The sequence below is a fragment of the Cricetulus griseus genome, chromosome 4, assembly GCF_003668045.3.
Source record: "Cricetulus griseus strain 17A/GY chromosome 4, alternate assembly CriGri-PICRH-1.0, whole genome shotgun sequence".
NCBI classification, from domain to species: domain Eukaryota; kingdom Metazoa; phylum Chordata; class Mammalia; order Rodentia; family Cricetidae; genus Cricetulus; species Cricetulus griseus.
In genome coordinates, this window is record NC_048597.1 from 80,460,359 (window position 1) to 80,471,169 (window position 10,811).

Genomic DNA, 10,811 nt, shown 5'->3' on the forward strand with positions numbered 1-10,811 from the left:
GACGTCGCTACTGACCCAGAAGCAGAACCTGCAGCGCCCTGTCCATCTCTGGCAAGTCCGGGTAGACCCGTTTCCCGCGTATTCCACGGGCTGTGGTGCGTCTTATTTTATTGGCTCTTGAATACCTGTCATGGTTAAAGGCGAAGACCATGAATTTCAAGAGAAATGTAACAATGGATGGGTTTTTTTGTTTGTTTGTTTATTTAAGACAGCGTTTCACTATGTAGCCGAGCTTGGCCTGGAACTTGTTGTGTAGACGAGACTGACCTCGAACTCAGTGATCCTCTTGCCTCTTCCTCCCGAGTGCTGGCATTAAAAGGTGTGCGCCGTGGATACAGTATTTTTGAAGTGTGAAGAAGCGTTTAGCAGGGCATATGCATGTGTCTTGAAGTTTGCCCCATTTTCATCTGTTATTTTATACATCTATACACAGAACAACGTGTTGAAGTCACTTCTGCCCTTCAGCACCACATAAACTGGGTGTGGTGGTGCATGCCTGTAATCCAGCACTGATAAGGAGAAGGTAGCAGGATCAAAAGGCACCTCTATTTATATTAGTTGTAAGCAATGGGCTAATAAAGGCAAAAATGTCAAAAATCTACCTTACCATAGAATTGGAGAGAAGGCACTTGCTTTTACAGAGGCCCTGGGTTCAGTTCCAAGCACCCCCATCAGGCAACTCATAACCGCCTGTAACTCCAGCTCCAGGGGGATCTGATGCCCTCTTCTGGCCTCCATGGGTACCAGCACGAATGTAGTACACATATACATAAAAAGTAAATAAATAAATCCTTTAAAAAAAATCTACCCTACAACTGACAAAATAAAGCTGATTCTTTTGAACCAAGTGAAAACATGTAAATCTATAGTCGTCTTGGTGAATAAATTAGCAGGTCAAGTGGAAACTATCCTGTCGATTCCGATTTCATCAGTCTTCTTATGTGTTTGTGAAGTAATCCCATACCCTAACAGTTGCAGAGGAGATACGGGATAGGTTTTTGCTTGAAATTGGATTCGTGAGCACTCATTTACACAACACTGAACTGTAGTTGCTACACAGAGCTTTGTAAATAAGCAAATCGCAAGTATGTCTCATGCTCGCCTCATTTTCATTTTGATACAGAAAGAACTACTTTGAAAACCTATAGGTTAGCTAGGCATGATGGCACAGGCCAATCATCTTGCATTTGGAATGTGGAAACTATAGGCTAGCCTATGCTACATTGTGAGACCCTGTCTCAAAAAAGATTTTGTTGTTGTTGCTTTAAATAAGCAAAACAGGGTCTCGAATAGCACAGCCTGGCCTCCAAATCACCATGTAGTCAAGAATGGCCTTGAATTCTTGATCCTCTTGTTTTCACCTACGAAGTTCTGTTTTGTTTTGAATTTTATGTGTATTATTGTTTTGCCATGAGATGTTTCAGGACCCCTGAAACTGGAGCTACAGACAGTTGTGAGCTGCCATGTGGGTGCTGGGAATTGAACCCAGTCATCTGGAAGAGCAGCCAGTGCTCTTAACCGCTGAGCCATCTCTCCAGCCCCACCTTCCAAATTCTGGGATTGCCACAGTGCACACCAGGCTCAGTAATTCTGAGTCTTAACTGTTAAACCATTCACAAAGCTGGCTTTGATGTCACACCGATTAAATCCCAAACTACTCACCAAACTACAAGCCAAGATTGTAGTTAGATTTAAAAAAGTAGTTCAAATTAAAGCCACTGTTGCAGCCTTATTTTATAAGCAAGCAAGAAAAAAAAAAAGAACAAGACACTTAGTTTTTCAGATGGGGGGGGAGGAAAGCCAAAACAGCTTCAAAATGAGTCTGTTGTGTTGAGCTATCATAGCAAGCACCCCAAGCTTTACACCCCAGTTCAGCTGCTCTGCCTCCCAATGCTTGGTTGTATTTAAATCTCGCTTATAGCAATCTCATACCCACCAGAGCGGAAAGCAAATGTGCTTTAACATTTTTTTTATTGGCGGGACTGGGCACTGTGCCACAGCATGATTGCAGAGGTCAGAGGATAACTCTCAGGAGTAAATCTCTCTCCTTCCAATGTTTGTTTCCTAGAGGTCAAACTCAGGTCATCAGGCTTGGTGGCAAGTGTCTTTTCTGGCTGAGAAAAGGCATAGCCCTAGTTGGTCTCAAGCACCATACATAGCCAACACTAGTCTTGAATGCCTGATCCTATTGCCTCCATCTCCTGAACACTGGGATTACAGATGTACACCACTGTGTCTGGCTCATGTAAGGTTGATTTTATGCTGGCTAAAATCTCTCTGAAAATATTAATTTCAGAGTTAGCTAGAGTGCTGAGAATAAAATTCCCAGCAGGGCAGTAATACTTATTTGCAACACTTACATGTTTTAAAACCAGATTCAAACAAACAAACAAACAAAAAAACAAACAAACAAAAACAGTTCTCCTGTCTCCTCATGTACAATGCCAATATGGCTTACTCAGTTTTTGAGGGCATTTGAGATCTTTGGACAAACCCTTGGTCTCTGCTTGCTTTGGTCCCACTACCTTGCTGAAGAAAAACCAAGAGCAAAACCACTTGTTGAAGCTGGATATGGCGGTGCATATCTTTAATCCCTTCCACCTCTGAGGACGTAGAGGAAGGTGGATCTTTATGAGGGTAAAGCCAGCATGGTCTCTCATAGGGAGCTCCAGACTAGCCAAGGCTACATTTTTAAATCCTATTGCAAAATAAAACAAGATTAGCATTGTCGGCTTGGCAGGACTTCAAATCACCATGGTAACAAAGCTCTGGGCAAGTCTGTGAGGAATTATCTAGATTTAGGTTAATTGAAGTGGGAAGATCCACCATAAATGGGGTGGCCCCATTCCCTGGGCTGGGGTCCTGAACCAAAGACAAAGGTGAAAGTGAGCCGAGCACCAGCATGCATTTCTCTTTGCTTCCCCACCAAAGATGTGATGTGACCAGCCGCCTCATTCTCCGGCCACCATGATGGACTGTGACTTCCAACTGTGAGCCACAGTAACCTTTCCTTCTTTCCTTACGTTGCTTTTGTCAGACATTTTGTCATAGCATGGAGACAAGTAACTAATACACCCATACATCAGCCAATGATGAGAAATGATTTTATTGGATGATTTTTTAAGGCATTGCCTGCCAGGGGGAACTTACAGAACTCATCAGGACCTACCCACCACCACCAAAGAAAGAAGAGCCACAGATCATTGCATTTCTTCAAATAAGGAGCACATTGCAGAAGTGCTTCAGGGGGACTCAGGAAATTAGTTCCAGATAGGTTGGGGAGTCTCCTGGTCCCAGGGCTTTGGAGACCTTCTGGCAGAATTCCCCTTCCACTCCTTCTTCCATAGACTTGGACTTTAAGAATGCACCATTTCCTGGAATTCTAGAATGGAAGAGGAAAGAGCAGACTCAGTGTTTTGCAGGTGTGCTGTTCCCCAGAGAATTCTGAAGAGAGGGAAAAAGATGAAATAAATTCTCCGAGAAGCATGGCCCCACTCAGCACACGCCTGGAAGACATTGAGCATCAGTGAGCATGAGGGGAGTTTGCAGCATCCCATCCAGCCTTCTGCATTACTTTTTAGGTAGGGTTTCCCCTAAGCTCCAGTTGGTCTCAAATTGATTATCCTCCTGCCTCAGTCCCCGAAGTGCTGGTATTGCAGGTATTTGCCAAATGCCTAGCTTTCTGGCCGTAATTTTTTGAGATGTTCTAATATAGACTACTGGTATCAAACTTTCTACATAGCCAAGGATGATCTTGAACTCCTGCCTTGTTCCCCTCCTGCCTCCACATCCCAGGTGTGGGATTGCAAGCCTGTGCAACAACATGCACTGTTTTCTCTGCATAGGCTATGTGTATACATGTACACATATATGTGCAAGTGTGTGGGATGTGTATGTGCGTGTGTGTGTGTGTGTGTGTGTGTGTGTGTGTGTGTGTGTGTGTGTGTGTGTGTGTGTGTGCCTGTGTACCAGTGTACATGTGTATACATGGGTGGAAGCCAACAGTTGACATCAGGAGTCTTCCTCAGTTGCTCTCCACCTTATGTATTGACATAGGGTCTCTCACCTGAACCTAGAACTCACTGATCCATCTACTCTAGCTTGCCAAGGATCCAAGGATCCCCTGTCTTCACTTCTCAAGTGAGGCCTGAGGTTGCAGGTGAGCCACCTGGATCTCCAAGTATTTACATTTGAGTTCCCAGAATTTGAGCTTTAGTCCCTACACTTGCATGGCAGATGCTTTAGACCTGCTGAGCCATCTCCCAGCCCCATGCAAGTCGCATTTAACAAATATCTTCATATCTACAGCCCTTTGGGTTAAACCTCAACTTAGTCATCTTTCTCCAGCAATGAAGGAATTTGGTATAATTGTTCACTGTAAACATGCAGTGTGTTGTTTGGTTCATTTCAGATAAACACGAGAGGTTTTCCTTCACGGTTTTGTGGCTATATGATTCAACCGGGTAGACCTTTAAACAGATTTTCCTCCACTGAGCCCTAACCTTAGCTTTCCTCCAACGTTTATATTACTGAAAGAAAGATACTTAAGATCTGATAGTCTTTTGTGTGTGAAAGAATGGTGTGTGCATGCATGTGTATGTGCATGTGGATGCCGGGTGTCCTGCTCTATCACGCTCCACCTTATTCCCTTGAGACGGGGTCTCTCACTGAACCTGGAGCTGGACTCAAAGACAGCAAGCCAAAATTATTCCCCTATCTCCACTTCAGACAGCACTGGAGTTACAAGTTTGTTTGTAGCCAGGCCTAGCTTTTTACATGGGTGTTGGGGTTCAATCGCAGGTCCTCATGTCTACACAAAGCATTCTTACCTATCTAGCATCTCTCAAACTAATAAACTGTGGCTGGTGCAGTGGAATTGAAAATGGAGACTTGCTTTTTATTGGCTGGTTCAACTTCTATCTCTGTAGAATCTTTCAGGGTTGTGGCTTTTTGTAAATTAGCATTTTAAATCTGAGAAAGGATCTTACTTCTATAACCATGGTTAGCCTGGAATTCATAATGTAACCTGGCTTCAAACTCCACAGCTAGTCAAATGCTGGTATTACACACATGTGCCACCAAACTGGGCTTCATGGTTATATTTGAATACATCAAGCTTCCTTTGTCTGAGCTGTTTTATCTAGGACTTATAAAAACTTCGTGAATTTAGCCAGGCAGTGGTGGCTAAATGAACTCATGTGGTGAATTATAATAATATCTTTCAGTTAAGGATCTAAGGTTGGATATGTGACATTGCCTGCAAATCATAGAACCAGAGCGGTATCAGCAGAAGAATCAGGAATTCAAAGTCTGCTCCAGCTGCAAATGAAGAATTTCAAGGCCAGCCAGGGCTGTACATGAAACCCTGTCCCAAACAGACAAACAAATGTACTTTAGCATTTTCAGTTTCTCTAATTAGTGCCACAAGCAGGATGCCCCTATACCATCGTCTAAGTCATCGCCTAAACAGAAATGTAAGTGGCTTGACAAAATCAAGCATAAACAATCTTATGACATTTGAATCTAGGACTCTGCACATAGATGACACCATGCATTGTAGTTGGCTTATTTGTTCTTTATTGTCCCTGTTAGTGGTGTGTGTGTGTGTGTGTGTGTGTGTGTGTGTGTTGTGTGTGTGTGTGAGTGTGTGTGTGTGTGTGAGTGTGTGTGTGGTGTGTGTGTGTGTGTGTGTGTGTGTTGTGTGTGTGTGTATGGTGTGTGTGTGTGTGTGTGTGTGTGTGTGTGTGTGTGTGTGTGTGTGTGTGTGTGTGTGGTGTGTGTGTGTGTGTGTGTGTGTGTGTGTGTGTGTGTGTGTGTGTATATGAGTGGTGTGTGTGTGTGTGTGTGTGTGTGTGTGTGAGTGCCCATGCATGTGTGTGCATATGCACATGTAGAGGCGAGAAATTAACATCATTGTTGCCCTCAATTGCTCTTCCCCTTATTTTTTGAGACAGGGTCTCTCATAGAGACCTAGGCTCGAGATTTGGATAGAGGGGGTGGTGAGTAGGTCCCCAGGGATCTGCCTGTCTCCATGCTTCCCCCTCCACTGGGTGCTGTGGTCACTGATGCATGCCATCATGCCTGGCTTCTAACACAGCTGATGGGGATCTAAACTCAGGTCCTAACATTTGTGTGGCAAACACTATTGACTGAGCCACCTCCTATTGACTGAGCCACCTCCCAGCCTCATCTTCAGTTTAACACATTCACTGGTGGTCAGTAAACCGTCTTTGCTTAAATCCTGGCAGACATCTCTTGCATTATTTTCAAACCAGACTAAAGCACCTTGCAAAATAGTTTGGAAGACCAAGTGATCAGCTTCATCAGGGGAACCATTTCTTTTCTAAGTTCACAGTTAGTGACTAGTTCATAGTTATGTTGTATCATGTAACACAGAAGTGTGTGTGTGTGTGTGTGTGTGTGTGTGTGTGTGTGTGTGTGTGTGTGAGTGTGTCTATACGCTGAGCAGAGCCTCACTCTGTAACCCTTGAGCTCCTTATGTAGCCCAGGCTGGCCTCAAACTCAATCATCCTACCTCAGCCTCTAAAGTGCTGGGATTACAGATGTGAGCTCTTGTCTTCCAGCATTGTATGTGTACATGTGTGGAGGTCAGAAGACAACTTTTGGAAGTTGGTTGTCTCCTACCACCATGTAGGTACCAGGGATTGAACTCGGGTCACCTGACTTGGCAGCAAGAGCCTCTTCTCACTGAGCCATCTTCCCATCCCTATCCCAGAATTTGTGTGTGCTGGGGAAGGGAAGCAGTGCTGGGGACCAAATTCAGACATGCAAAGCACATGCTGGACCCATGAGCTACATCCCCAGTGATGCCACATGATTATGCACAACTTGAATGCTTGCCCGGAACTCAGAAAAGGGGTTTAGCCCAGAAGCCCCCTTGGGTACCCCCTCTGCCGATATGTCTTACGCTGCATGTAGGAGGAGACCTACCATCAGCCCCAATCTTCCCATCTCCATCGTTGTCCGCTGCAGCCATCAAGGACTTGGTCTCTGACTCAGTCAGCTCTCTAGCATCACTCTGGAACTTCTGAAGGAAAAACCTACAGCACCACAAAAGGCTGGTGGCAAGTTCCTGAGAGACCTTGTCCTCTTTGCTCATCCCTCCCTCCCTCCCTCCTTCCCTCCCTCCTTCTTCCCCTCTTTCAAGTCCATGTATCTGACAGCCACAAACATCAGTCAAAGCCTAGATGGCTGGGCTCTCCTTTGCCATAGAAACCAATGCCAGGAGTCTATGTTTAAGGGTTTTGTTAAGTTTCATTTGCCATAGGAAATCCCTTGAATAAATCATTCTTTGTATCTAGTCCTCAGTGCTACATTTAGTGCCCCATGCGGGTAGAAGTGTGGCCAATTTACATTCTTTCATGAAAGACAGATGAATATCCAGTGCCAGAGCTGGCCATGGAGAAAGTACTGAGCACAAAGGGGGTTCTGCGCACCCCTGCCCCATCCATCCACGTTGAATCACTCAGTGCACGCTTACTTGAGCTCATCTTCATCCAAGTATCCACTTTGGTCATTGTCTATGAACCGGAAGACATCCTTCACTTGGCTGGCAGACATCTTGGAGAGGCCTGATGTCTGGAAGAACTTTTGTGGTTCGAAAGTGTCTGGGTCTAAGGAACAGACAGGTTATCCTGACTCTCAGTGGGTCACATTCTGGATTTGTGCCTGGGTGACAAAAGTGTAGGCTATTAAACTACTTCCCTATCGTTACTCAGCTACATGGATACTTGACTTTCCCGGGACTCAGAGAGCCAAGACTAGGTGGTCTGTGATGTCACCTTGTCCCCCCACCCCCAGTTGCCATCTCTACTTGATTTTGCACACTTCTCCTGGCTCTGCTCTGTGCCGTCCCCTATCTTTCCTCACGCAACAAACTGCACACAAGTCCACAGTGCCATGGGTGTGATTGGTGGAAAACAGAGAGTTCAAACAGGCTCGAGAGAATAAGTATGCTGACTTACTCTTGTTTGACTAACTCAGGCTGACCCTAGTATTGAGCTGCAGCCCCCATCCTTTCTGCTGAGGTATTTTGGTTTGTTTGTTTGTTCCTTTTTTTTTTCCTGTTTTTCAGTTCTTCGAATTGAACTCAGGGCCTTGTGCATGCAAAGCAAGTGCTCTACCACTGAGCTACATTCCTGGCCCCCAATGACTTTTCCCACCACTCCGTTTAGTAAATCTTAAGTAAACATAACCACATACTCAGGTCTTGAAATTCCTATGGTGTTAGGAATTCCTATGGGCTAACTTACAGCAGTTCCACTAACAGATTCTGCAACTCTTTCAGTGTTCTCGTCTTTACTGCTTTGATGGAGGTGGGAATCCATGCCTGCCTTGTGTCTCCCTTTAACTTTATTAGTACTTTTATTTGTTTGCCTGTTTTTGAAACAGAGATTCATAGTCCTGGCTGGCCTCAAGCTCCCTATGTAGCCAGGAATGATCTAGAACTCCTGATCCTCCTGCCTCCAACTCCCCAGAGTGAAGAATACGGGTATATATCACCTTCAGCTGTCTTTGCGATGCTGGGGACGGAACCCAGGCCTTCATACTGGGTGCTAGGCAGGCACCCTGTCAACTGAGCTGCAGCCGCTGGCAGTCCGGTCTGCCCTAGAATCTGATTTCCTCCTGCTTCAGCCCTCCAAGTGCCACCACCATGCCCCGACCCTCCAGTCCCCCTTCACCTTGGCATTCCTGCAGGGCTGCCGCGATGTCGTCAGCACTGAGCACATCTGTGATGCTCATTTTCCACCTGGTCACACAGAATAAACAAGATGTGAGTAGTGGCAGCAGAGAGAAAGGACATGTGGGAAGAACACACATTCTCTGCCACTGAGTGTATTTCTAGAATTTTAAAATGTGACAAGCACCTCTTAAGTGATAGAACAGAATACCAAGTCAAATCCAGATACAGAAAATACCCCCCAACACTCTTGTCTCCGTGATTTCTCCTGAACTCACTCCAAAATTGATGTTAAAAAGGAAAAAAAAAAACCAGACCAAGCTGGGTTTGGTGTGCTCACCTGTAATCCCAGCACTCAGGAGGTAGGAGGATCAAGAATTAAAGGGCATCCTTGGCTACCTAATGGACTCCAACGCAGCCTGAGGTACATGGCCAGGTCTTTAAATAATCTAAAGCTAAGTAAAAGTTATTTTCTTTTTCTGATTTTTCGAGACAGGGTTTCTCTGTGTAGCTTTTGGCACTCGCTCTTGTAGACCAGGCTGGCCTCGAACTCACAGAGATCTGCCTGCCTCTGCCTCCCAAGTGCTGGGATTAAAGGTGTGTGCCACCACCACCCGGCTAAAAGTTATTTTCTTAAGGGCCAATCTTCTTGTAAACATTATACTTACCTAGTCAATCAGCACAGGCAGCTATGAGATATTTAAAAATTAAACATGTTATAAACACAACAGCTTTGCCGTGCATCAGCCAGAGAATTGCAATAGTGCAGACCCCTGTGAAGGACTAGCCCATGCAGCAGAGACATGCCAGCCAGGTTTATAAGAAAAGAATTCTGAGTAGAAAAATCTACAAGTCTAGCATAGTGCATGCAGGGAAGGAAATCTTGGGGTCTGGTAGGCCCACCAACTACTCACCAATTTGGATTTAAAATCAAGAGTGGGGAAAGAGTTGTAGGAACAAGGGAAAAACAACCCAGATGGTCTTTCACTACCTTATATAGGATTGAAACTGTGATGGTTACAACCTCTTAGATTTCATGTTCAAGGATCAAGTGTGCGTAGCTCAAGTGTCTTTACCTTAGTAATGAAACCATGCACACTCCCTTTCTCTCTTCTATTTATAGAAATGTGGATAGGAACAGCCAATTAAAAGAAAAAAAAACTCAACAAACCTTAACTAAGGTTTCAGTTCTGCAAACAAAGCTAGCTGGTGAAGTGTGGAGAAGATACTGTAGGCCTGCGGGGGTGGGGGCTCTCTATGAACTGAAGACTCCCCAGATGTTAGTAGCTGTTGTTGGGGAAGGTCTATCTTCAGTGTATGTGTACTTATGTGTGAGGCTGACATCAATCTAGGGTGGAAAACCTCAAAAGTCAGTGTCACCAAAGCCATGGTTACGTAATTTTCTTTCTTTCTTTCTCTTTCTTTCTTTCTTTCTTTCTTTCTTTCTTCCTTCCTTCCTTCCTTCCTTCCTTCCTTTCTTTCTTCATTTTTTTTTTGTTTTTTGTTTTCTGTTTTTCCAGACAGGGTTTCTCTGTGTAACAGCTCTGGCTGTCCTGGAATTCACTCTGTAGATAAGGCTGGCTTGAACTCAGAGATCCACCTGCCTCTGCCTCCTGGGTGCTAGATTTAAAAGGAGTGTGCCACCACACTCAGCTACAATTTTCTTAGCACAGTCATGTATTCCAGGCTGACCACAAACTCACGTGTGCCTAAGAATAACATTGAACGTCTGACCCTCTTGCCTCAACCTTCAGAATGGAGGCTGGGATTCTAGTGTATCCCACCAGGCAGTGCTGGGGATGGAACCTGGGGCTTCCTGCCTGCTAGGCAGGTGTTGCACCAACTGAAGCCCATTCCCAGCCCCAACAGTTTTCTTTTATGAAATGATATTTTTCTGTGTTGTCCAGGCAGGCTGGCAATCCTCCTCTCTCAGCTTCCCAAACTGATAGAATTACAGCTCCACTTTCTTAACTGTGTGTGTGTTAACATGTTTGTGTGTGTACACACATGTGTGCAGACAGAGGTCAATGTCCAGTATCTTTCTTAGTTGCTGTCCACTTTCTTTTTTGAGAGTCTCTCAGTGAACCTAGCACCCAAGGACTTAGCCAGT

General features: G+C 44.9%; 1 protein-coding gene across 1 annotated transcript; it reads right to left on the bottom strand.

The window, feature by feature from the left end:
• Nucleotides 1-3,356: 3,356 nt before the first annotated feature.
• Nucleotides 3,357-8,763, bottom strand: Ocm2 (oncomodulin 2). Its single transcript, XM_027413602.2, has 4 exons — nucleotides 8,703-8,763; nucleotides 7,502-7,634; nucleotides 6,952-7,061; nucleotides 3,357-3,382 (listed from the first exon to the last, which is right to left on the bottom strand). The coding sequence occupies exons 1-4, from the start codon at nucleotides 8,761-8,763 to the stop codon at nucleotides 3,357-3,359; spliced, it is 330 nt and encodes a 109-aa protein (XP_027269403.2).
• Between the last annotated feature and the right edge of the window lie 2,048 nt (nucleotides 8,764-10,811).